Raw genomic sequence first — 27,950 nt, forward strand, 5'->3', positions numbered from 1 at the left:
AATAAACGCAACATGCAACAATTTCCAAGATTTTACTGAGTTACAGTTCATAAGGAAATCCGCCAATTGAAATATACTGAACAAAAATATAAATGCAACATGTAGTGTTGGTCCCATGTTTCATCAGCTGGAATAAAATACCCCAAAAATGTTCCATAAGCACAAAAAGTTTATTTCTCTCAAATTTTATGCACAAATTTGTTGACATCCCTGTTAGTGAGCATTTCTCCTTTGCCCAGATAATGAATCCATCTGACAGGTGTGGCATATATCAAGAAGCTGATTAAACAGCATGATCATTACACAGGTGCACCTTGTGCGGGGACAATAAAATGCCACTAAAATGTGCAGTTTTGTCACAATGCCACAGATGTCTCACTTTTTGAGGGAGCGTGCAATTGGCATGCTGGATGCAGGAATGTCCACCAGAACTGTCAGATAATTGAATGCTCATTTCTCTACCATAAGCCACCTCCAACATCGTTTTAGAGAATTAGGCCGTACGTCCAACCAAGCCTCACAACAGCAAACCATGTGTGACTACGCCAACCCATGGCCTCCACATCTGGCTTCTTTACCTGCAGGAATGTCTGGGACCAGCTGATGAAACTGTAGTATTTATGTCTGTAATAAGGCCCTTTGGTGGGGAAAAACTCATTCTGATTGGCTGGCCCACCCATATGGCTGCGCCCCTGCCCAGTCATGTGAAATCTATAGATTAGGGTTTAATTTATTTATTTAAATTCACAGATTTCCTTATATGAACTGTAACTCTGTAAAATTGTTGAATATTTGTTCAGTATAAAGGTATTAGGGCCCTAAATCTATGGATTGCACATGATAGGGAATACAGATATGCATCAGTTGGTGACAGATACATTGGATCAAAAAAACAGCCCGTATCTGTTGTGACCACCATTTGCATCATGCAGTGTGACATCTCCTTCACAGAGTTGATCAAGCTGTTGATTGTGGTCTGTGGAATGTTGTCCCACTCCTCTTCAATGGCTGTGCGAAGTTGCTGGATATTTCCAGGAACAGGGACACACTGTCGCACATGTCAATCCAGAGCATTCCAAAATGCTCAATTGTGACATGTCTGGTAAGTATGCAGGCCATGGAAGAACTGGGACATTTTCAGATTCCAGGAATTGGGTACAGATCCTTGCGGCATGGTGCCGTGCATTATCATGCTGAAACATGAGGTGATGTTGTGCCATTCATCTGCCGCCAATGGGCCTCAGGATATCTCTGTGCATTCAAATTGTCATCTATAAAATGCAATTGTGTTCGTTGTCCCTAGATTACGCCTGCCCAATACGTTAACCCCACCCCCACGGAGCAGGCACTCTGCTCACAACGCCGACATCAGCTCGCCCACACAACGCCATACATGCTGTCTGCCATCTGTCCGGTACAGTTGGAACTGGGATTCATCCATGAAGAGCACACTTCTCCAGCTTGCTAGTGGCCATCAAAGGTGAGCATTTTCCCACTGAAGTCTGTTACGACACCAAACTGCAGTCAGGTCAAGACCCTGGTGAGGACGACAACCACGCAGATGAGCTTCCCTGAGACGGTTTCTGACAGTTTGTGCAGAAATTCTTTGGTTGTGCAAACCCACAGTTTCATCAGCTGTCCAGGTGGCTGTTCTCAGATGATCCCGCAGGTGAAGAAGCCAGATGTGGAGGACCTGGTCTGGCTTGGTTATACCTGGTCTGGGGTTGTGAGGTCAGTTGGACGTACTGTCAAATTCTCTATAACGACATTGGAGGCAGCTTAACGTTCAATTCTCTAGCAACAGCTCTGGTGGACATTCCTGCAGTCAGCATGCCAATTACACACTCCCTCAAAACCTGAGACATCTGTGGCATTGTGTTGTCTGACAAAACAGCACATTTTAGAGTGTTCTTTCTTGTCCCCTGTAGAAGTTGAACCTGTGTAAGGATCATGATGTTTAATCAGCTTCTTCATATGCCACACCTGCCAGGTGAATGGATTATCTTGGCAAAAAATAAATGCTCACGAACAGGGATGTAAACACATTTCTGCACAACATTTTTGAGAAATAAGCTTTTTGTGTGTATGGGAAACTTCTGGGTTGTTTTATTTCAGCTCATGAAACAGCGTCCAACACTTTACATGTTGCTTTTATATATCACACAAAAGAAGAAAAGTTTGAACAGATGGATGTGCACTCAAACTCTCTTTTCATGTCTTGGGACTAGCCATTATACATGTGCTGTAGTTACAAACCCAATAATTTACAGTGATTATTGAGTAAAATCTTTGCTTAAAGTTCTGACTGGTCCTTGACTATGTGTCAATGTGTGTGTCAATGTGACTACAATGTGACTACATACCGGTATGTTTGTTTGTGTCAATATTGTGTACGACACCATCTATAAAGGAAGTTAGTATAGGAGATTTTAAGTCATATCTACGAAGTTAGTATAGGAGATTTGAGGTCATAATGGAGCTTGACAAAGTCATGTTCTTGGTTCTAAGTCAATGGGACATTTAGCAGGGCTGCAGTTGCTTTTCATGACTCCATTGTCTACGTGCCCACCCAAAAGAGATGGGGGGGGGGTGACAGATTGATTGAAGGTCGTTGTGCATGTGAGTCCATCTGTCTGTGTGTGTGTGTCCGTCTGTATGTGTCCATCTGTGTGTGTTAGTGGGCGCTTGCGGCAGATAAAACACTAGGCTGGCGGTCAGAGAAGGTGTATGTCCCATCACTATACCTGGCCTTGAGGGCCGTTGTCATCATCCTTTTCAGATGTGCCTTTTCAGCTCTCTGTGCAAATCGACACAATTAAAAATAGTGCCTTTGCGCCACACGATTCGTTACCTATCGCCAACCCCCTCAATTCACACCAACAGGCATCCTCATATAACTGCAGGAATGAACTCATAAAATGCTGTCTCTAAGTGAGATTCAGAGAAAGATAGAGGAATACAAATGTAAGGTATATGACTTTGCAAGGGCAAACGATACAAATGCATGTCAAGAAACACTGAATTGTAGCAACATCTGGGTACAATAATCCCCCCAAAACCTGAATCCTTAGATACCCTAAGGGCATAATTTGGTATCATGGGAAACAAATATTCAGCAGTCCACCAGGACCACAACCTGTCGTGGATCCAGCACATTGGACCTTAATGACTGTTGATGACTCAGTATTAACCATCTCCTCAATGAAAACCATGAACAGAGCTTGACAGGGTATGAGTGAAGACTGGTATACTGTATGACTGACAGATGTTGACAGGCTTTGGGACACAATTTGATGGACTTGACAGACACACAGCTGGAGTTTCCGTAAGAAACACTTACCTCTCTTCCCTTTCCAATTCATATCAGAAGAAGAGGGAAAGTGAAAGACAGAAAATAGAGAAAGTTGAGGGTCTCTCTGCATTTTTCACTTGGTATAAAATACTAAAAAGGGTCATTTGATTTCCACACATGCTGAAAACATGGAAACATTATACATTTGACAGCGTGGTGGATGCGCTAACATGACCGTCCTCCCGCTAAAACTCCAGCGCCAGCCTCCAACTACAAAAGGACCATGTCTCATTTGTGGTGATGACAGCCACAGATTTGCAGCCACTTATAAATAGCGCTGTCACTTAGAAACAAATGTCTGAAGCCACACTGCCACTTATTAGACAAGTACAGTGCATGCGGATAGTTTTCAGACTCCTTGACTTTTTCCACATTTTGTTATGTTACAGCCTGATTCTCAAATTGATTAAAGTGTATTTTCCCCCCAAATCAATCGACACACAATCCTCATAACAAAATGGCAAAAACAGGCTTTTAGACATTTTTAAATTTTTTTACATAACTATTCAGACCCTTTACCTTCGGCAGCGATTACAGCATAAAGTCTTCTTGGGTATGACACCACAAGCTGGGCACACCTGTATTTGGGGAGTTTCTACAATTCTTCTCTGCAGATCCTCTCAAGCTCTGTCAGGTTAGATGGGGAGCATCGCTGCACAGCTATTTTCAGGTCTCTCCAGATATGTTAGATTGGGTATAAGTCCAGGCTCTGGCTGGGCCACTCGAGGACATTGAGACATGTCCCGAAGCCACTCCTGCGTTGTCTTGGCTGTGTGCTTAGGGTCATTGTCCAGTTGGAAGTTGAACCTTCGCCCCAGTCTGAGGTCCAGAGTGCTCTGGAGCAGGTTTTCATCAAGAATCTCTCTGTACTTTGCTCAGTTCATCTTTCCCTCGATAATGAATAGTCTCCCAGGCCCTGCTGCTGAAAAACATCCCCACAGCATGATGCTGCCACCACCATGCTTCAATGTAGGGATGGTGCCAGGTTTCCTTCCAATATATAATATAATGACGCTTGGCATTCAAGGCAAAGAGTTTAATCTTGGTTTCATCAGACCAGAGAATCTTGTTTTTCGTGGTCTGAGAGACTTTAGGTGCGTTATGGCAAACTCTAAGCGGGCTGTCATGTGCCTTTTACTGAAGGGTGGCTTCTGTTTGGCCACTCTACCATAAATGCCTGATTGGTGGAATGCTGTAGAGATGGTTGTCCATCTGGAAGGTTCTCCCATTTCCACAGAGGAACTCTGGAGCTCTGTCAGAGTGACCATGGGGTTCTTGGTCACCTCCCTGACCAAGGCCCTTCTCCTCTGATTGCTCAGTTTGGCCAGGCGGCCAGCTCTAGGAAGAGTCTTGGTGGTTCCAAACTTCTTCCATTTAAGACAGATGGAGGCCACTGTGTTCTTGGGGACCTTCAATGCTGCAGACATTTTTTGGTACCCTTCCCCACGTGTGCCTCGATACAATCCTGTCTGAGCTCTACGAACAATTCCTTCAACCTCATGGCTTGGTTTTTGCTCTGACATTGTTGTAACTTTAATGGGTTACAGAGTTAATGTTTAAGATAATTCATTGAGCTGTATCTAAAGATATTTTCTTTAGTTATTTACATATGTAATTGTATTAGGATTTGTGTGTTGGAGATTGAGAGAACTACATACATATTTTGTTGTATTGGTTAGTATTGAATTATGCTTTTGACTGCAAGTTCCAGAATGCCTTGCGACAGGAAGTAGAGCAACTAGCAACTTACTTTTATTGTTTTGTAGAATCTAAAGTTTTTAAATGTAACGTGAACAAGTATTATTACTAAAAGAATCTGTCATTTCAAACCCGACGTCCCGAGTCATTACTTTGAAGATAGTTATTCTATAGACATGCACTGTCAACTGTGGGACCTTATATAGACAGGTGTGTGCCTTTCCAAGTCATGTCAGACTGATTAGAGTGCACCCGTGGTAAATTCAAGTTGTATAAACATCTCAAGGATGATCAATGGAAACAGGATGCAACTGAGCTCATTTTTGCTTTGTCATTTTGGGGCTATTGTGTGTAGATTGATGAGGGAAACAATTCATTTAATCAATTTTAGAATAAGTCTAACGTAAAACAAATGGTGGAAAAGGTCAAGGGGTCTGAATACTTTCTGAATGCACTGTATATGTGTTGTTTGTGGACGTCTCAACACCTACGATTGAGCAGTTTTACACTGTACCATAAGAGCGACCTGTCCATATGGGCTGTGGGCGTTGTTTTCATCTCTGCCCGCCAAGACTTTACTACAGTGTTGGCACTTGAAGTGTCCTCTTCCACAGCTGCCAACACAGAGCCAGGATAGAAACAAACAGCTCTACCCTCTCAAAGAGTGCAGTGTATAAAGTCAGAACATCTGCTGTTTCAGCCATTGCCTATCACAAAGGGAGTACCCTAAGGCTTGATCCTAGGCCCCACGCGCTTCTCAAATTACATCAACAACATATCTCAGGCAGTAGGAAGCTCTCTCATCCATTTATATGCAGATGATAAAATCTCATACTCAGCTGAGCCCACCCTGGATTTTGTGTTAAAAGCTCTACAGCAAAACTTTATTAGAGTCCAACAAGCTTTCTCTGCCCTTAACATTGTTCTGAACACCTCCAAAACAAAGTTAATGTGGTTTGGTAAGAAGAATGACCCTCTCCCCACCGGAGTGATTACTACTTCTGAGGGTTAAGAGCTTGAGGTACCTGATACAAGTACGGCTAGACGGTACAACATCCTTCTCTCAGCACATATCAAAGTTAGATCTAGACTTGGTTTCCTTTATTGTAATCGTTCCTCTTTCACCCCAGCTGCAAAAGTAACCCTGATTCAGATTACCATCCTACCCATGCTAGATTATGGAGACGGAATTTATAGATCGCTCTTGAGCAGCTCGATGTTCTTTACCATTCGGCCATCAGATTTTCCACTAATGCTCCTTACAGGCCACATCATTGCACTCTATACTCCTCTGTCAACTGGTCATCTCTGTATACCCAATTCAAGACCCACTGGTGGATGCTTATTTATAAAACCCTCTTAGGCCTCACTCCCCCATATCTGAGATTCCTACTGTCGCACTCATCCTCCACATACAACACCCGTTATGCCAGTCACATTCTGTTGAAGGTCCATAAAGCACACACATCCCTAGGTCACTCCTCTTTTCAGTTTTGCTGCAGCTAGCGACTGGAACGAGCTGCAACAAACACTCAAACTGGACAGTTTTATCGACATCTCTTCTTTCAAAGACTCAATCATGAAGACTCTTACAGCCAGTTGTGGCTGCTTCGCGTATTGTTGTCTCTACCTTCTTGCCCTTTGTGCTGTTGTCTGTGCCTAATAATGTTTGAGCCATGTTTTGTGCTGCTACCATATTGTTGTGATTTTGCATTGCTGCCATGCTGTTGTTAATGTCGTAGGTCTCTTTTTATGTAGTGTTGTGGTGTCTCATGTCGTGATGAGTGTTTTGTCCAATGTTTTTAATCTCATCCCCCGTCCCCGCAGGTGGCCTTTTGCCTTTTGTCATCATTGTAAATAAGAATTTGTTCTGAACTGTCTTGCCTAGTTAAATAAAGGTACAAAATAAATAAAGTGATTTAAAGTTATTAGATCAACGCCTTCTTGTGTGGCACAGGCATGAATCATCATTCCTACGTCTGGTAAGACGAGGGGCTGGGGTGTGCAATAACAGCGGGTGTGCAATGTCTAATATTAAAGAAGTCTCGAGGTATTGCTCGCCTGAGGAAGAGTACCTCATGATAAACTGTAACTCTACCAAAGAGTTCTCATCCACATTATTCGTAGCGGTCTATTTACCACCACAAACCAATGCTGGCACTAAGACCGCACTCAACAAGCTGTATAAAGGCCATAAGCAAACAAGAAAATGATCATCCAGATGCGGCACTCCTAGTGGCTGGGGACTTTAATGCAGGCAAATTTAAATCCGTTTTACCTCATTTCTATCAGCATGTCACATTACCAACCAGAGGGGAAAAAAAAAACTCTAGACCAGCTTAATATGGAGGTGGTGAGATGACGTGGATACTACTCTACAGGACTGTTTTGCTAGCACAGACTGGAATATGTTCAGGAATTCATCCAATGGCATTGAGGAATATACCACCTCAGTCACTGGCTTCAAAGATAAGTGCATCGATGACATCGTTCCCTCAGTGACCATACGTACATATCCCAACCAGAAGCCATGGATTACAGGCAACAGCCGCATCTAGCTAAAGGCTTGCGCTGCAGCTTTCAAGGAACTGGACACTATTCCGGACGCTTATAAGAAATCCCGCTATGCCATCAGACAAACCATCAAACAGGCAAGGTGTCAATATAGGATAAAGATTGAATCCTACTACACCAGCTCTGGTGCTCGTCGGATGTGGCAGTGTTTGAAAACGATTACGGACTACAAAGGGAAACCCAGCCGCAAGCTGCCCAGTGACACGAGTCTACCAGACCAGCTAAATGCTTTTTTTGCTCGCTTCGAGGCAAGCAACACTGAAGCATGCATGAGTGCACCAGCTGTTCCCCGACAACTGTGTGATCACACTCTCTGTAGTCGATGGGGACCATAGTCCCTGTGCCCAAGGAAGCGAAGGTAACCTGCCAAAATGATTACCGCTCCATAGCACTCACATCGGTAGCCATGAAGTGCTTTGAAAGGCTGGTCATGGCTCACCATACCATCATCCCGGAAAGCCTAAACCCACACCAATTCGCATACCACCCCAACAGATCCACAGACGATGCAATCTCAATCCACACTGCCCTTTCCCAACTGGACAAAAGGAACTCCTATGTGAGAATGCTGTTCATTGACACAACTCAGCGTTCAACACCATAGTGCCCAGTGCCCACAAAGCTCATCACTAAGCTAAGGACATCCCTCTGCAACAACACATCTGCCACGATGATCCTCAACACTGGGGCCCCTCAGGTGTGAGTGCTTAGTCTGCCTCCTGTACTCCCTGTTAACCCACGACTGCGTGGTCAAATGCGACTCCAACAACATCATTAAGTTTGCTGACGATACAACAGTATAGGCCTATAGTCTGTCTCACCGACAACGATGAGACAGCCTATAGGGAGGTGGTCAGAGACCTGGCAGTGTGGTGCCAGGACAACAACCTCTCCCTCAATGTGAGCAAGACAAAGGAGCTGATGGACTACAGGAAAAGGTGGGCTAAACAGGCCCCCATTAACATCAATGGGGCTGTAGTGAAGCGTGTCGAGAGTTAAGTTCCTTGGTGTCCTCATCACCAATGAACTATCATGGACCAAACACACCAAGACAGTTGTGAAGAGGGCACGACAACACATTTTTCCCCTCAGGAAAAATATTTGGCATGGGTCCCCAGATCCTCAAAAATGTCTACAGCTGCACCATTGAGAGCATCCGAACCGGTTGCATCACCGCCTGGTATTGTAACTGCTCGGCATCTGACCGTAAGGCACTACAGAGGGTAGTGCGTACAGCCCAGTACATCACCGGGGCCAAGCTTCCAGCCATCCAGGACCTATATAATAGGTGGTGTCAGAGAAAGGCCCAAAGAATTGTCAAAGTCTCCAGTCACCCAAGTCATAGACTGTACTCTCTTCTACCACACGGCAAGCAGTACCGGAGAGCCAAGTCCAGGACCAAAGGCTCCTTAACAGCTTCTATCCCCAAGTCTTAAGACTGCTGAACAATTAATCAAATGGCCTCCCGGACTACTTACAATGACCCCCACCCCCCCAATTAGATTCTTCACTGCTGCCACGCGCTGTCTATTATCTACGCAGTCACTTTACGCATACCTAAAATTACCTCGACTAACCTGTAACCCTGCACATTGTACCGGCACCCCCTGTATATAGCCTCGCTATTGTTATTTTATTGTCTTACTTTTTATTATTTTTTACTTCAGTTTATTTTGTAAATATTTTCTTAACTCTTTCTTGAACTGCATTGTTGGTTAAGGGCTTGTAATAAGTATTTCACAGTAAGGTCTACACTAATTGTATTCGGCGCATGTGACATTTTTTATTTGATTTTTAAAAAACGAAAAAACCTTTCAAGTGAAATATTTATTTATGACAAGAGTTAAGTTGTGGTTTTGAGGAGGAATATACTGACAGCAATAAAGGTATTCTGAAATCTTGAAAGGCACGCTTTGCTAAGATTAGTGACATTTGCATGATTAGTGACAGTTTTCATGAAGGAAATACTGCAACTATTCTTAAAATACTTTATTTCTGATCTGTATATGTTTTGTGACTTAGAACACTGTACTCAATCACAGTATTCTAAGTGTTGTGATGTAACAGCTCTGTGCACATCAGGGTTGGGGTCAATTTGAAATTTCTGAATTTAACATTTTAATTGACCACATCTCATAGGAAGCAGAATTGGAATTGAAGTAGAATTTTACTCAAAGCTATTCAACTGAGTCTCATTCATTTGACAAATATTTTATCAAAAGGATATGTCACATCATTAATACAAAGAATACACATACCATTTCAAATATTAGTTTGATTATAACTCAAAGATGTCAAACAGTATTTTTTACTTCATCATGAGATGTTCAATTGTTCCCTTCCATACTGCAGTGTTTGATCTAATGCATTCTAGGAAAAAATAAATACATCTGATTTAAAAACAAATGTAATGCAAACTCTAGAATTATTTTGTATTTTTAAAATGTAACTATTATTTAACTAGGTAAGTCAATTAAGAACAAATTCCTATTTACAATGACGGCCTACCTCAGCCAAACCCGGACGAAGCTGGGCCAATTGTGCGCCGCCCTATGAGGCTCCCACTCACAGCCGGATGTGATACATTTACATTTACATTTAAGTCATTTAGCAGACGCTCTTATCCAGAGCGACTTACTACAGCCTGGAATTGAACCAGGGACTATAGTGATGCCTCTTGCACTGAGATACAGTGCCTTAGACCGCTGTGTCACTCAGGATGCCCTTCTAGTCAATCAGAAACAAGTATTTAACAATTCTGTGGTATATTAACTATTAATGACAACCCACAACATGATCTTAGAATATTTCCAGATCACTGTCATTATTTAAAATTAGGAGAATGAGAGAATCATGAAGAGAATGAGTGTTTCATGAAAATTAAATGTTTCAACCTTATAGAATTGAATTAAATAAGATTCTACCTCCTTTAAATCAAAGTATGCTCCCTATGAGATGTGGCCAATTAATTTAAAATTCAAGACCTGAATTAGAATACTGAAAAATTCGCAACTCAATTCAGAATCGATCCCAACCCTGGTACACATTGAGTTTATAACAGTGATAGTGTGTGTGTGTGGTAGGGGTGACACCATTAGTATGGCAGAATGGTCCTACCTCGGAATGGTGCTCATCATTCTGCTGCAGGACCTCAATACAAAGTTCTCCCAGTCGCATCATGTCCTCCAATCTCTTCTCCGGGACAGCCTGAGCATCTGCTGTCATATTAGCACGCACAAACATGCTAGCACTGTGACACCAGCACACAGATACACTAAAACACTACCGCCACCCAGTATACTCTATTAAGAACACTGACAAACCAACATCATGTGCATATACTTAAACAAAGCCCAGACACAGAGACATGACAGTGAAATACGACACAGTAATATCACCACGTGTGAGCCAGGCTTGCACACACCCTCGATCTGAGCGTATTGGGTCAGCTGGGAGTAGTTGATAAGGGCAGCTTTCTCCAGACATTTTTTGACCATCTTCTTCATCTCCTCAGGAGGAATCAGTGTGGTAATGTCCTTCATCAACACCTAGAATCCAGAAAACAGACTTCTTGTTCCTTATAAGAGTGACCCAAAACCTGATTTTAGTGGTAGACCACAAGGATAACCCAACACATTATTGTCTGCAGTATGAATAACGGAATGCAGAGACGTGTAGACTCAAAGAATAACAATAGCCCAACTTTTTCAGCAAAACATACCCTTTCTAGCAGGGAGAGTGTGGCTTTGAGTGCGCCATCTGGTCGGCCAAAGGGAAAACAGTACCTGTGGACACAAGTGTGATCGGACAGTGCATCTACACCATCATTTTCTAAGAACAAGGATGATTCTGTGGGAATGCTTAACTGTGTTGTGCATCATATGATGCATCATCCAGGGATGATTTCTGTATTTTGAAAGTTACATATTTTGAAAACTTGATTGCTGACAAGCAAAATATGTTGGGGCTATGTCAACAATGAACTAATGAAACAAATAGCAAAATATAGTTTTTGGGTGGATTTGTCCTTTAATGTATGAAAGGAAGCCATTGCACTACATAATGCAGGACAGCCATCTATTGACTACAGATAAAACACTGATCGGCACAAAAATGTAGGTTAAACTGTGGGTGATGAGGCCTCAACAAAGTAGAGGTCAGAAGTGGGAGGCAAATAGGATAAATGAAGATAGTGTTTTATTAACCCCGAGAGGTAAATTACATTTGATTGCACCAGCCAATACATACATTACCAATAAATACCCCATGCCCATGACCACACATTCTCTGGGGACTCTGGTCCTCTTGACTGGTAACAAGCTGAACTACCGGACAACATCTCTCCTAAATGTGGATATGCTTCTACACCTGCATTGCTTGCTTTTTTGGGTTTTAGGCTGGATTTCTGTACAGCACTTTTGAGATATCAGCTGATGTAAGAAGGGCTATATAAATACATTTGATTTGAAATCATATATTAAGTGGATTTGAGGTGTTCGCCGTCAAACATGTCCCTTCTTAGTACACGGTGAGGAATTACCAAACAACTCTTATAGCCCTTATACAACTTCGCTGTGTTCCCCTTTAATCCTGAACAAACTACACGCACCCTGCTCCTGTTTGCTGCTGATCAGCATAATCCCAAAATTGTATTGGCTATTGTTTACTGCCATTAGCCTCTCGTTGAGGAGTGTTGTTAATGACTCCCGCTGCTTTCAACAGCCCTCTACAGACTCCGTGTCCCAATTCACCCTCTCTCCTCCTTGGGGCCAGATGGAGGGCCCTTCACAGGGATGAAGGGGTTTGAAATGCCAAAGTTCAGGGATATGAATGGGGCAAGTTCATTGAACAAACCATCCTTCAAGGTCTGGATCTGTGTCAATGGCCCTGACAATAAGGCCATACAAGGCAATAATGGTGAATAGCAGCTCACAGATGTAGGGAGGACCAAGAATCCAATATACACCATTTTGCACCTGTTTAACCCATAAGAGTCTAAGCAATGTCTAAGCCAGGGGAGGGGTTATTTGACGAAACATTATTTTTGGCCTTACTGCTATTAGCCCATACAAACACATTGAATAATGATTCACTACATGGCAACAATAGGTAGTCCCCCTAAAACATCTAAAGGAAGTGTGTTCTGAAGTGTCTGTCCTATATCTTCGAGAAATACGAAAGATGAGGAAACATTTGTTGTTGTTGTATTTTACCCCTTATTTTTGGCACTAAACAGTCTAAGCCCTGGAGGGGTTCTACCAAGCTAATTGGAAATGTTTTAAGGTCATACCAAGGGTCATTTTGCAGATTGATTTAGAATTTTAAGACTCCATGAAGTACCCCAATAAAATATAGAACAAAATTATTAGATTGAAATGTTTATTTAGCCTTACTGCTATTAGCACTTACAAACGCATTGAATAACAGATCGTCCCCATAAAAACACATTAAGGAGGTTTGTTCTTAAGTGTCTGTCCTACACATCCAGTCAAAAGTTTGGACACACCTACTCATTCAAGGGTTTTTCTTTATTTAAAAAAAATTCTACATTGTAGAATAATAGTGAAGGCATCAAAACTATGAAATAACACATATGGAATCATGTAGTAATTGTTGAACAAGTGTTAAGTGTTAAACAAATCAAAATATATTTTATATTTCAGATTCTTCAAAGTAGCCACCCTTTGCCTTGATAACAGCTTTGCACACTCTTGGCATTCTCTCAACCAGCTTCACCTGGAATGCTTTTCCAACTTGAAGGAGTTCCCACATATTCTGAGCACTTGTTGGCTGCTTTTCCTTCACTCTGCAATCCAACTCATCCCAAACCAACTCAATTGGGTTGAGGTCGGGAGATTGTGGAGTCAAATAGCCTTATACAGCCTGGAGGTGTGTTGGGTCATTGTCCTGTTGAAAAACAAAATGACAGTCCCACTAAGCGCAAACCAGATGGGATGGCATATTGTTGCAGAATGATGTGGTAGCCATGCTGGTTAAGTGTGCCTTGAATTCTAAATAAATCCCTGACATTGTCACCAGAAAAGCACCCCACACCATCACACCGCCTCCTCCATGCTTCACGATGGGAACCACAGATGCAGAGATAATTTGTTCACCTACTCTGCATCTCACAAAGACACAGCAGTTGAAAACAAAAAATCTCAAATTTGTACTGATCAGACCAAAGGACAGATTCCACCAGTCTAATGTCCATTGCTCATGTTTCTTGGCCCAAGCAAGTCTTTTCTTCTTATTGGTGTCCTTGAAGGCCTGATTTACGCAGTCCCCTCTGAACAGTTGATGTTGAGATGTGTCTGTTACTTGAACTCTGTGAAGCATTTATTTGGGCTGCAATTGCTGAGGCTGGTAATTCTAATGAACTTATCCTTGACAGCAGAGGTAACGCTGGGTCTTCCTTTCCTGTGGCGGTCCTCATGAGAGCCAGTTTCATCATAGCACTTGATGGTTTTCGCGACTACACTTGAAGAAACTTTCAAAGTTCTTGAAATATTCCGCATTGACTGACCTTCATGTCTTAAAGTAATGATGGATTGTTGTTTCTTTTTGCTTTTTTGAGCTGTTCTTGAGCTGTTCTTGTCCTAATATGGTCTTTAAAATAGGGATATCTTCTGTATACCACCCCTACCTTGTCACAACACAACTGATTCAAATGCATTAATGAAAGAAACTCCACAAATGAACTTTTAACAAGGCACAGCTGTTAATTGAAATGCATTCCAGGTGACTACCTCATGAAGCTGGTTGAGAGGATGCGTGCAAAGCTGTCAACGCAAATGGTGACTGCTTTGAAGAATCTCAAATATAGTACATATTTTGCTTTGTTTAACACTTTTTTGGTTACTACATGATTCCATATGTGTTATTGTCATAGTTTTGATGTCTTCACTATTATTCTACAATGTAGAAAATAGTAAAGATAAAGAAAACCCCTTTAATGAGTTGGTGTGTCCAAACTTTTGACTGGTACTATATAGCTTAGAGATATAAGATCAGGAAACACTATTTTCTATGTGTATTTAACCCCTTATTTTTGGCACTAAACAGTCTCCATATATACTTCCATAAATCTTTTCAACTGGTACCAAGGGACCTTCAGACAAGTGTTGAGGCCTGTGGGCGTCCTAGAGCAAAACAACCGACATGTATTGTAGTGTGTAGCCCAAATTGTTTGGACGCTACAGACAGAAGTTGGCAGATGGGCTGCACCAACTTCAGACAAGTCTCAAGACGCTTTCCATAGAGGGGTCATAATAGTTTGTAGACTAAACCATTCGGACGCTAGAGACGATTGTGATTTTGTGAAAAAACATCTCTAGCTTAAACTGACAGATTTATAGCGATTCTTTATTATGCTAATTAAACCTTAGGGGGTTAAATGTTTGGAAGGTTTTTATTATACTCAGTTACTAGTGTATTACTGACAAATGAAGCCTACATACCATTGTTTGTAATCATGTCAATTGTAGAGGAAGTAGTACCTAAAATGGACGATCTGGTTGTCCAATAGACTCAGGAGACGGCTTCTTATGTCCTCAAACTGTTCTCTCTCTTCCTCAGTGACTGTGCCTATCCCATCCGGCCTGAAAAAAAACACGCAAATATTTGATGAGCATTTCATTATAGGGGAAATCTGCAGTTCAAACAACAACAAAGCGGCCACCCCACCACCTTCTTTGGTAAACAGCTGAGGGATGGGGCTGGAGTAAAGTAACCACTCTGAAATTCATAGACAGGGCTATGGATGCAAGGACTGACCACCCATGAAATCAAAATGATAGTTTTAACCATGTTTTGAAAATGTACAGTCTGTGTTTAGAATGACATAGTTTACAAACAATGTAAAAAAAAAAGTTTATATTTTGGGTTCTGATGGGGTTGGACAGTTGCTCACTTAAGTTATATTTTTCAAGAATCAATGGCTATATATCATTCATTTAAAAGTAAACAAATGGATGTAGCAATCACAGATTGCCACTTTAATGTTTGTAAAGCTTCCATTCTCTTCTTGCCTTCCCATTAATAGGCACTCTGGGGAAAGAGAAGAAAATGCAATCACTACCCGGACTGCTAACCTTGACTTCCTGGGCTTCTTTCAACTGAAAGAAAGAAGGCGCTGTCTCAAAACAACACTGGCTTTCGCTGAGAGGAGGGGGTGAGGTTGTCTGTGTTAATGAGTTGTGCTTATAAAAGCGTATGCAGTGAGCTCCTGAACATTATGTATTAGCCTCTAGCAGGGAAGAACAAGATGTATCTGCAACAATATTTGTGACTATTTTTTTTACTTCAGTTTATTTTAGTAAATACTTGAACACTTATTTTTTAAACTGCTTATTTCTTAAAACTGCATTGCTCGTTAAGGGCTTGTAAGTAAGCATTTCACCTGTTGTATACGGCGCATGTGACAAATACCATTTAATTTGACTTGAAGTTGAAGCAGAAAAACTGAATTGTGAATTGCAATTTAGTTATGAAGCATTTACAAATTGTTTGCGTGTTGTTTACTCTGCCAAGAGAGTTACAAAAAAAAGGTAATTCTAGAATAAATATGAGTGTAAACCATCCTATCCAAAATGTGCCTGGCTTTAGAGTAAAATAATAAACCTGACATTAGAAACGTAAAAAAGTATTTAGCTGTCATAAAGGACTCTATAAAAAAGAATCTCAAGAAATGGAGTGACAATGAAAAGCTTGTAGTGTATTGTGTCTGAACATCAGGCCTTCACTTCAACTGCTCTCCGTTCAATCCCCAAAAGGCCCTGGTCTACAATGAAAAACAGCCCTCTCTTCACAACAGCATTTGTAAGGACTACTTGTTCCTTAAATCCGTCAATTCATTAACTCCCCCCTGCTGCCACCCCCTTTAACAAGCACCAGCTAATCCCAAAGGAACACACAAAAAGGATAGTGCTAGGAGGGGTGGGCGAGTATGCTCACTCATGGGATGGCAAGGACATTTTCTTTCATGTCGTGGTAAAAAGGGAGTGGATTTCTTGTTCTGTTCATCTCTCACACTCCAGTCCAAACGTCCAGATGAAGATATAAGGGCCATGTAAAAGTAGCCCTCCCTCCCCATCCTTTGGCCATACACTAGGTCAGTGTTCCCCAACAGCGAATTTGTCCCGCGGGTGGTTTTAGCGAAAAAGAACATATACAGTACTCACTCAAGGGTTTTTCTTTATTTATACTATTGAAAGTTTCTTCAATTGCAGTTGCAAAAACCATCAGGCACTATGACGAAACTGGCTCTCATGAGGACAGCCACAGGAAAGGAAACTCAAACAAAAAAATCACTACTACAGGACACCAATAATAAGAAGAGATTTGCTTTGGCCAAGACAGGAGGAATGGACATTAGACTGGTGGAAATCTGTCCTTTGGTCTGATGAGTCCAAATTTGACATTTTTGTTCCAACCGCAGTGTCTTTGTGAGATGCAGAGTAGGTGAATGGATGATCTCCGCATGTGTGGTTCCCACCGTAAAGCATTGAGGAGAAGGTGTGGTGGTGCTTGCTGGTGGCACTGTCAGTGATTTATTTAGAATTCAAGGCATAATTAATCAGCATGGCTACCACCACATTCTGCAGCAATACGCCATCCCATCTGGTTTGTGCTTAGTGAGACTATCATTTGTTTTTCCACAGGACAATGACCCAACACACCTCCAGGCTGTGTAAGGGCTATTTGACCAGGAAGGAAAGTGATGGAGTGCTGCATCAGATGACGTAGCCTCCACAATCTCCCCACCTCAACCCAATTGAGATGAGTTGGATGGCAGAGTGAAGGAAAAGCAGTCAACAAATGCTCAGCATATGTGGGAACTCTTTCAAGACTGTTGGAAAAGCATTCCTGGTGAAGCTGGTTAAGAGAATGCCAAGAGTGTGCAAAGTTATCATCAAGGCATAGATAGGGTGGCTACTTTGAATAATAACACTGTGTTATTTCATAGTTTTGATGTCTTCACTATTATTCTACAATGTAGAAAATGGTACAAATAAAGAAAAAACATTGAATGAGTTGGTGTGTCCAAACTTTTGACTGGTACTGTATATTATTTAATTATTTATCATTTTTATTGCTGGACATAAAATATGGTATAAAAACAAACAGGAAATCAGCTCCAAGTAATTAAAATTTTGGAACTCTGTTCCCAAGTATACCCACCCATAAGAGAGAGACACGTGATCATATACAAATGTAAGCAAGGTTTTAAATTATTATGTTTTAGTTAAATATATATCTGTTTGGGCTTCTTGCAGTCAATTTGCAGTCTACAAATTATTTCCAATTAGTGTTGGCACCACAACCATCCCTCGAGAAAATGAATAGTTCAATGGCTGAATCTAGATGATCCCTGCACTAGGCCTTTAGTCCCAGCCCAAGCCCATAGGTCCTGTGAGCTGGCCAGTTGCTAAAATTCAAAGATAAGATAAACAAAGATAAAGAATCTGTTCATTTAGCAAAGGCAACATGCCTTATACAAATATAGACACATTAACACAAGCAAAACATCAGATTGCATGATTGATCAATACTGACAGTTTTGCGGTATGGAGTCTGACAAAGAACAGACTGTCACTTCAGTTGTTCAGTCCTTTGATACATACCATCTCTATGTTGCTATCCTTGTAAAATTCAAAGTGTTGCAAGGATACGAGCACTCAAAGCCTGCCTTGTTAACACCAAAAAGTTGGCAACAGACCAAATTGAAAATACCCTGATAGGCCATTAACATCTCAAGTAGAACCCCTGTGCTTGTAACTGGCTTTCCCGCAGTAGCGTTTCTCCGACTGCTATCACAACCAATCAAACTTCCTGTCATGCTTGGCTGCACACGTCAGAGCTGGGCGCGGTGCGACAGCTTGTCGAGGGGCAGACGCATTGTTGATGCTTAATGAAGCAAGCATGTTTGAGTTGGGGCTAAACGCTGACCCCCACTCACAAAGGGTTAACAGGCTCCAGGATGGGGCTGTAGGTTACTGCAGGCTTGTTGGGACATCTGCAGTTTCATGTCAGGGTGTTTACAGTGGATACGGCTCATCTGTAAGTGATGACTGTCGTCTTTGACCACGCTCCAAACTTCCTGATGTCTGGGTAAATCACATCCGAAGGAGTGGGCGTCATCTGATGGTGAGTCGGCGGCCACACGTGGCAGGGCACCGTGTGCGTGTCACCTACCTTTAGCAGCATGGGGATCAGACAAGGCTGGCAGTTAGGAGAGACAGGGGATGGGTGGCATGAGGAGTCAGGTTGGCAGAAGTAAAAGCTCCGGTCACATTCCGAGCCAATGAGAGCCAGACGGCTCTGAGAAGCGGGGGATAGGAAGTGACAGGTGAGAAGGAGGTGAGCAGAAGATGTGTCCGCTGTCACTGTTCACACAGCTCACAGTGCTGCCCTTTCGCTCCCTTTGCCATGGGCTCCTGTAACCGTGCTCCGCTCCCAAACACACCCGTCTCCATGAAGATGCAAGCCACACCTGCACAGACTCATGTTGGTGGCAAAGCTCAATGAGTCCACTCTTCCATCTTCCGTCAATCAAAACCAATGATCCACAAAAAGTTGTCACAAAGTTAGCAAGTGTCCCCTTTTCAAGGAACACCTTTTTTCCCAGAAATCACAAGCACCTTTCACAACCATTGTACAAAGAGTGTGATTATAAAAGACCACGTAAAGGGAAATGTACAGGCGGAAGTGTACTTTGTACAACAGCATCTAACCTATGACAGCTAAAAACTGACAGCTCTGATAAGGAAATAGTACACTCAACCAGTTCATTGACAACTATTGTTCTCAAAGTGCAAAGGCTAACCTCAAAATGCAGGCGTGCACCCACACATCACAAGGAAAAGGCACGGGTTTTGTATACGGCAGATCTGACAGATTAAAAAAAATATATCATTTAAAATAAATGTTACATTCGCCAAGACCCACCCCTTTTCGTCTACAAAAGACAAGTTACAGATTGCATAAGGCTGTTGCATAAAGCTACCTCCATCTCAGTCTGTGGCCTCATGCTACCCGATGCCATCTTCCACTCCCTTCCACACCCTTTCTGGCAGCATCAGAGCACTGAATAGGCATCAATTATTCAAATTAGAACTCCAACTGACAAAAAGCCAGTTCCAGCAATCTCCCCTGTTTATACATGGTGATTACACAGAGGCTAATCATTACGTTCTCTAATTGGCTAAATTACTCAACAAAGAGAGAAAGCACATATATTAGCATTTATCACAAGGGAAGTCAAGCATGGGGTTATTTGAGGTAAGTGGGAAACTAATAGCCGTAAAGGCGTCTACATAATGCTCCTAGCAGAACTCGGCTGTCCTCCCATCCCTTAAAATACCTTCGCTAGAATTACGAGGAAAAAGCAGCAATAGCACTGTTAGTCCATCTTGAGACACAGTAGTCAGTATAAACTTCCTAGATGGAGTAACTCAGGAAATCTGAAATCCATTTCAAAGTTTTTGCAGAGGTCTTAGTCGTGGAATTTCACATCCAAGATGTTTGGTGCAGTATTTCTCAAGTGAAAAAAATGTGCATGAAAAGTAGTTGTCTCGTTGAAAGACAACAAACACTTTATTGAAGAATGTGGCTTAACTGAAGACTTCGGCCACCAAACTTCGGCTTACCTCAGGAAAGAATGCGTGCATGAAAAGCCCAAAAAAACCTTGTCCAAAGATGAAAACAAACAAAAATGTCACAAAATGTAATCATAATGGGAAGCATGCGGATGGATGCCTTAAGAGGGATAGAGAGGAGCTGTTAAGCCGACAAGTGGCCAAGGCATACTGCTCATATCAGACTAAATACTAAATACAAGAAACAAATGACATGCTTTTGACAAAAGTGCTGTACTAACTCATGTCCAGAAAATATGATTATATTTCATTATAATTATTTGGTGGTCGTGAACATTTTTCTCTATGTAAAAACCTTGGATATTTGGTTAAATCTAAACATCAACCCTCAAACATATATCGTTTCAGAAATTGTGTGTAGAAATGAATAATGATAAACCAAAGAAAAAGATAAGAAGAAAACATGGAGGATGAAAAGGGAACAATTATCAACCTATTAAAAACTGATATAGAACCTGTATTAATTTTCTAATCATACTACGCTGCGATGCAGAGTTAACAGCTAAGTGATCATTTGCATGCAGAGACTCTGTACACGTTCTCCCTCTTTCTCAAAGAATGGGGCAATAAAATAGACATTGAAAGAGCCAACCTGGGTGGGTGGTTACTATTGTGGTATTATCAAGTCTCTTTGCAGGACTCGTCTTTACATCACACAAAAGCCCACATTTTCTCTTTTACCTAAATATTCCTTGATTTCTGAAATGTCAAATAAAAGGTATACAAGCTTTTCTATGGGTGTATGACATACTAAAGGGGAAATGAATGGAAGAGTGTGAACAAGATTCCCACCAGGCACAGACATCAGTTTGGTTGAGTTGAAACTAACGTGAAATCAACAAAAAAACGTCACCATGTCATTGGATTTAGTTTAAAAATTGGTTTAAAAATTCCTCTCCCTACGTTGATGACTTTTTGAAAATCCAATCAGTTTTCCATGTTGATTCCACACCATCACATTTACTTTTTTTGGGTTGAAATGACGTGGAAACAACATTGATTCAATCAGTTTTTCACAGTGGGATGAGTCTTTTCACTGGTTATAGATTTTTTTTTTTTTAAATCACCTTGACACTGACTATCTGAGCTTTGGAGACATTTCAGTTCGGCAAACAGTACAAGCAAAAACCTGTAGTTGCTTTAATACAACACTTAACTCATTTGTGAAGCTTTTGATGTATGTACCTATTGCCATGGATGTGGGAGGCACAGAAGGCATAGCTGTAATGCAGGAGGGTGGGGTCGACCAGGGTGTTGTTCTCAGAGTACTCCATCAGGTCCCGGAGGTAGCTGAGGTGGCGGTGGCAGCCCCTCACACCGTAGCGGGCGCAGTACTCATCCAGCACAAACACCTGACCTGGACTGAACCATCCCTGTGGACACAAACAGAGGAAATGCTCGAGAGGATCGTTTTGACTTATTGGGACGCCTGCCACTGATGGTCTCTAACAGGATGGTCTGCCGGAATCTGTGGAGAAAAAACAACAACAAATAAATAATTACAGCTTCTTTTCTTTTTTTTAAAGGAGGATGGAATGTTGAACACCTTACGTATGTTTATTTTATTAGTGAAAAGATGGGAGCAAATGAATAGAGAGATGAGAAACGCGTAGTGCTGAAGTGGGGACGGAACCGGGACACCGGCTGCGGGGGGATTGTATATGGTTCCGTAGAAGCATTACCGTTTGACCAGACCACAGGCCATAGTTACGCCTTCTATGCCAACATTGATTGGAAACTAGATGTTTTTTATTTATATAGATCAGGGGTGTCAAACTCATTTCACCGCAAGCCACATTCAGTCTTCACCAAGGCCCGGATTGCCGCAATTAAAATCCTTAAAATCCTTGCCTTATATTTATTATATCAAACTTAGCATAAAAAAATATTCCTCCATCTATTGCTTTTGTAATTTTCTAAACTCCCTGACTGTTAAGCTTTCATTTCGATTACTGTTATCAAGCTGGACAGAGAGAAGAGACTATAAATGGAGGTCCATTATTTCTACACAGTTGGTTAGGTTTGAGACATTTCAAAGTCGAACGAGATCCTTTTGTTTTGTTGAAAAAATATATATTCTGATGATTATGTTTTTAGTTTTTTTACTTTCCATTATCACTGTAAATACAGCCCCACTGCAATAAGCAGTTAAACAGAAAATCCCAGACTATTTCCAATGATTAAACAAATGAGAGCAAGGTTAACCCGCCAACAATTAATTCACCAAAAAAATACAAAATAAATTTACTCGAAGCAGGAAGTGATCTGAAATCTTGGAACGTTCATTAGTTCATTCATCCTGCGCATAATAACTAAATTAGGCATGAATCTTAAACCTAATTAAGACGCCTCTCGGAAGGAATATTAACAAATTAGCACCTCCGCCACGCAGTCGCCCATAACGACGCCAATAGATCCCTGGCATGGCAACCGTGACTCTTCGGGTGGCGATGGTTGACCTGGGAGCGACCCAGACATGTGCAATACTGTGTCCTACAAATCTGTCTCTCTCAATCCTTTCTATTTCCACATTCAATTTGCACTTGATACTTAAATGGAAGGCAGAATAAATCTTTCTATTTTTCTTGAGATTTCGAGTCAGAAACAACAACATGTCAATGAATACAAATGATAACGGGCTCCAATTCTTGGTCTTCCTCATACTGCAAATAATAGAAACCTACATTTTGAGACATGACAGGGACTGGGTCAAAGATTTCAATCCTGGATAGAATAGGACTCCTTCATGTCTTAATGCACGGTCAGAGACTCTTCGTCCAGTCAATAAAACATAGCTTCACGAAGTGAGTTGGAAATGACCCGACTTCACCAAACATTTCTTTTCTCTCTCTCCGTCACTTTAACTTCTCTAATTCTCCCTTTAACTCCTCCTTTAGTCATTCTTTCTCACCATCTGAATCATTCCCTTTCTCCCTCTCCCTCTTTCTATCGTTCATTTCCCAACTCTCTTTCGTTCTCCCCTCTTTCGTTTGTTCCCCCCTCTCTCTCTCTTTCGTCCGTTCCTCCCGCTCTCTTTTGTTCACCCACCCTCTCTCTCGTTGGTCCCCCTATCTTTCATTCTTTCCCCCGTCCCCCCTCTCTCATTCGTTACCCTGTCCCCCCCTCTCTCTCGATAGTCCCCTCCAACCCAACCTCTCTCGTTCTTTCCCCGCCTCTCGTTCGTTCCCCGCCTCTCTCGTTCGTTCATTCCCCCGTCCCCCCTCTCTCTAGTTTGTTCCCCCGTCCCCCCTCTCTCTAGTTCGTTCCCCCGTCCCCCCTCTCTCTAGTTCGTTCCCCCGTCCCCCCTCTCTCTAGTTCGTTCCCCCCTCTCTCTCTCTCGTTCTCTCTCGTTCCCCCTTCTCTCTCGTTCCCCCTTCTCTCTCTCTCTCTCGTTCCCCCTTCTCTCTCTCTCTCTCTCGTTGCCCCTTCTCTCTCTCTCTCTCTCTCTCTCTCCCCCTTCTCTCTCTCTCTCTCTCGTTCCCCCTTCTCTCTCTCTCGTTCCCCCTTCTCTCTCTCTCTCGTTCCCCCTTCTCTCTCTCTCTCGTTCCCCCTTCTCTCTCTCTCTCTCGTTCCCCCTTCTCTCTCTCTCTCTCGTTCCCCCTTCTCTCTCTCTCTCGTTCCCCCTTCTCTCTCTCTCTCGTTCCCCCTTCTCTCTCTCTCTCTCTCGTTCCCCCTTCTCTCTCTCTCTCTCTCGTTCCCCCTTCTCTCTCTCTCTCTCGTTCCCCCTTCTCTCTCTCTCTCTCTCGTTCCCCCTTCTCTCTCTCTCTCGTTCCCCCTTCTCTCTCTCTCTCGTTCCCCCTTCTCTCTCTCTCTCTCTCTCGTTCCCCCTTCTCTCTCTCTTGTTCCCCCTTCTCTCTCTCTCTCTCTCTCTCTCTCTCTCGTTCCCCCTTCTCTCTCTCTCTCTCGCGTTCCCCCTTCTCTCTCTCTCTCTCGTTCCCCCTTCTCTCTCTCTCTCTCTCTCTCTCTCTCTCGTTCCCCCTTCTCTCTCGTTCCCCCCCTCTCTCTCGTTCCCCCTCTCTCTCTCTCTCTCGTTCCCCCTTCTCTCTCGTTCCCCCTTCTCTCTCTCGCTCTCTCTCGTTCCCCCCCTCTCTCTCTCGTTCCCCCCCTCTCTCTCTCTCTCTCGTTCCCCCTTCTCTCTCTCTCTCTCGCGTTCCCCCTTCTCTCTCTCTCTCTCTCGTTCCCCCTTCTCTCTCTCTCTCTCTCTCTCTCTCTCTCGTTCCCCCTTCTCTCTCGTTCCCCCTCTCTCTCTCGTTCCCCCTCTCTCTCTCTCTCTCGTTCCCCCTTCTCTCTCGTTCCCCCTTCTCTCTCGCTCTCTCTCGTTCCCCCCTCTCTCTCTCGTTCCCCCTCTCTCTCTCTCTCTCGTTCCCCCTTCTCTCTCTCTCTCTCTCTCTCTCGTTCCCCCTCTCTCTCTCTCTCTCTCGTTCCCCCTCTCTCTCTCTCTCTCTCTCTCTCTCGTTCCCCCTTCTCTCTCTCGCTCTCTCGTTCCACCTTCTCTCTCTCTCGTTCCCCCTTCTCTCTCTCTCTCTCTCTCTCTCGTTCCCCCTTCTCTCTCTCTCTCTCTCTCTCTCTCGTTCCCCCTTCTCTCTCTCTCTCTCGCTCTCTCGTTCCCCCTTCTCTCTCTCTCTCTCGCTCTCTCGTTCCCCCTTCTCTCTCTCGTTCCCCCTTCTCTCTCTCTCTCTCGTTCCCCCTTCTCTCTCTCTCTCTCGTTCCCCCTTCTCTCTCTCTCTCTCTCTCGTTCCCCCTTCTCTCTCTCTCTCTCGTTCCCCCTTCTCTCTCTCGTTCCCCCTTCTCTATCTCTCTCTCGTTCCCCCTTCTCTATCTCTCTCTCGTTCCCCCTTCTCTATCTCTCTCTCGTTCCCCCTTCTCTATCTCTCTCTCGTTCCCCCTTCTCTATCTCTCTCTCGTTCCCCCTTCTCTCTCGTTCCCCCTTCTCTCTCTCTCTCGTTCCCCCTTCTCTCTCTCGTTCCCCCTTCTCTCTCTCTCTCTCTCTCTCGTTCCCCCCCTCTCTCTCTCGTTCCCCCTCTCTCTCGTTCCCCCTTCTCTCTCGTTCCCCCTTCTCTCTCTCGCTCTCTCTCGTTCCCCCCTCTCTCTCTCTCGTTCCCCCTCTCTCTCTCTCTCTCTCTCTCTCTCCCCCCTTCTCTCGCGTTCCCCCTTCTCTCTCTCTCTCTCTCTCGTTCCCCTTCTCTCTCTCTCTCTCTCTCTCTCTCGTTCCCCCTCTCTCTCTCGTTCCCCCTCTCTCTCGTTCCCCCTCTCTCTCGTTCCCCCTCTCTCTCTCGTTCCCCCCCTCTCTCTCTCTCTCGTTCCCCCTTCTCTCTCGTTCCCCCTTCTCTCTCTCTCGCTCTCTCTCGTTCCCCCCTCTCTCTCTCTCGTTCCCCCCCCTCTCTCTCTCGTTCCCCCCCTCTCTCTCTCTCGTTCCCCCTTCTCTCTCTCTCGTTCCCCCTTCTCTCTCTCGTTCCCCCTTCTCTCTCTCGTTCCCCCTTCTCTCTCTCTCTCGTTCCCCCTTCTCTCTCTCTCTCTCTCGCGTTCCCCCTTCTCTCTCTCTCTCTCTCGCGTTCCCCCTTCTCTCTCTCTCTCTCTCGTTCCCCCTTCTCTCTCTCTCTCTCTCGTTCCCCCTTCTCTCTCTCGTTCCCCCTTCTCTCTCTCGTTCCCCCTTCTCTCTCTCGTTCCCCCTTCTCTCTCTCGTTCCCCCTTCTCTCTCTCGTTCCCCCTTCTCTCTCTCTCGTTCCCCCTTCTCTCTCTCTCTCGCGTTCCCCCTTCTCTCTCTCTCTCTCGTTCCCCCTTCTCTCTCTCTCTCTCTCGTTCCCCCTTCTCTCTCTCTCGTTCCCCCTTCTCTCTCTCTCGTTCCCCCTTCTCTCTCTCTCTCTCGTTCCCCCTTCTCTCTCTCTCTCTCATTCCCCCTTCTCTCTCTCTCTCTCGTTCCCCCTTCTCTCTCTCGTTCCCCCTTCTCTCTCTCTCTCTCTCTCTCGTTCCCCCTTCTCTCTCTCTCGTTCCCCCTTCTCTCTCTCTCTCGTTCCCCCTTCTCTCTCTCTCTCTCTCTCTCGTTCCCCCTTCGGTCCCCCATCTCTCGCTCTGTATCTCCCTTCCTCCCTCTCGCTCTGTATCTCCCTTCCTCCCTCTCGCTCTGTATCTCCCTTCCTCCCTCCCGCTCTGTATCTCCCTCCCTCCCGCTCTGCATCTGCCTCCCTCCCTCCCTCCCGCTCTGCATCTCCCTCCCTCCCCCCTCCCGCTCTGCATCTCCCTCCCTCCCTCCCCCCTCCCGCTCTGCATCTCCCTCCCTCCCTCCCCCTCCCGCTCTGCATCTCCCTCCCTCCCTCCCCCTCCCCGCTCTGCATCTCCCTCCCTCCCTCCCCCCCCCTCCCGCTCTGCATCTCCCTCCCTCCCTCCCCCTCCCGCTCTGCATCTCCCTCCCTCCCCCTCCCGCTCTGCATCTCCCTCCCTCCCCCTCCCGCTCTGCATCTCCCTCCCTCCCCCTCCCGCTCTGCATCTCCCTCCCTCCCCCTCCCGCTCTGCATCTCCCTCCCTCCCCCTCCCGCTCTGCATCTCCCTCCCTCCCCCTCCCGCTCTGCATCTCCCTCCCTCCCCCTCCCGCTCTGCATCTCCCTCCCTCCCCCCTCCCGCTCTGCATCTCCCTCCCTCCCCCTCCCGCTCTGCATCTCCCTCCCTCCCCCTCCCGCTCTGCATCTCCCTCCCTCCCCCTCCCGCTCTGCATCTCCCTCCCTCCCCCTCCCGCTCTGCATCTCCCTCCCTCCCTCCCGCTCTGCATCTCCCTCCCTCCCTCCCGCTCTGCATCTCCCTCCCTCCCTCCCCCGCTCTGCATCGCCCTCCCTCCCTCCCGCTCTGCATCGCCCTCCCCCCTCCCGCTCTGCATCGCCCTCCCTCCCTCCCGCTCTGCATCGCCCTCCCTCCCTCCCCCGCTCTGCATCGCCCTCCCTCCCTCCCGCTCTGCATCGCCCTCCCTCTCTCCATCCCGCTCTGCATCTCCCTCCCTTTCTCCCTCCCGCTCTGCATCTCCCTCCCTTTCTCCCTCCCGCTCTGCATCTCCCTCCCTTTCTCCCCCTCTGCATCTCCCTCCCTCCCTCCCCCTCTGTATCTCCCTCCCTCCCTCCCGCTCTGTATCTCCCTCCCTCCCTCCCGCTCTGTATCTCCCTCCCTCCCTCCCGCTCTGTATCTCCCTCCCTCCCTCCCGCTCTGTATCTCCCTCCCTCCCGCTCTGTATATCCCTCCCTCCCGCTCTGTATATCCCTCCCTCCCTCCCCCCCCCCCTCCCACTCTGCATCTCCCTCACGCTCTGTATCTCCCTCCCTCCCTGTATCTCCCTCCCTCCCTCCCCCTGTATCTCCCTCCCTCCCCCTCTGTATCTCCCTCCCTCCCTCCCTCCCCCTCTGTATCTCCCTCCCTCCCCTCTGTATCTCCCTCCCTCCCCTCTGTATCTCCCTCCCTCCCCCTCTGTATCTCCCTCCCTCCCCCTCTGTATCTCCCTCCCTCCCTCCCCCTCTGTATCTCCCTCCCTCCCCCTCTGTATCTCCCGCTCTGTATCTCCCTCCCTCCCTTCGAATCTCCCTCCCCACCGAATCCCCCCCCGAATCTCCCTCCCTCCCTCTCTCTGAATCAAACTCCCTCTCTCTCTCTATGAGTCTACCTGCCTCCCTCTCTCTCTCTCTATGAGT

At 44.8% G+C, this 27,950-nt stretch overlaps 1 protein-coding gene across 3 annotated transcripts in view; it reads right to left on the reverse strand.

The window, feature by feature from the left end:
• Positions 1 to 27,950, reverse strand: part of cadps2 (Ca++-dependent secretion activator 2) — a 281,294-nt gene that overhangs the window by 70,001 nt on the left and 183,343 nt on the right. For 2 of the 3 annotated variants that reach the window (XM_064989949.1, XM_064989951.1), the window contains exons 13-17: positions 21,469 to 21,656; positions 15,124 to 15,225; positions 11,346 to 11,409; positions 11,049 to 11,172; positions 10,742 to 10,842 (exon numbers count right to left, since the gene is read on the reverse strand). In XM_064989949.1, coding sequence (XP_064846021.1) covers positions 10,742 to 10,842; positions 11,049 to 11,172; positions 11,346 to 11,409; positions 15,124 to 15,225; positions 21,469 to 21,656 — 579 coding nt within the window. The remainder of the gene's footprint in view (positions 1 to 10,741; positions 10,843 to 11,048; positions 11,173 to 11,345; positions 11,410 to 15,123; positions 15,226 to 21,468; positions 21,657 to 27,950) is intronic. The other variant, XM_064989950.1, reaches the window with a different exon arrangement.

The sequence above is a fragment of the Oncorhynchus masou genome, chromosome 15, assembly GCF_036934945.1.
Source record: "Oncorhynchus masou masou isolate Uvic2021 chromosome 15, UVic_Omas_1.1, whole genome shotgun sequence".
NCBI classification, from domain to species: domain Eukaryota; kingdom Metazoa; phylum Chordata; class Actinopteri; order Salmoniformes; family Salmonidae; genus Oncorhynchus; species Oncorhynchus masou.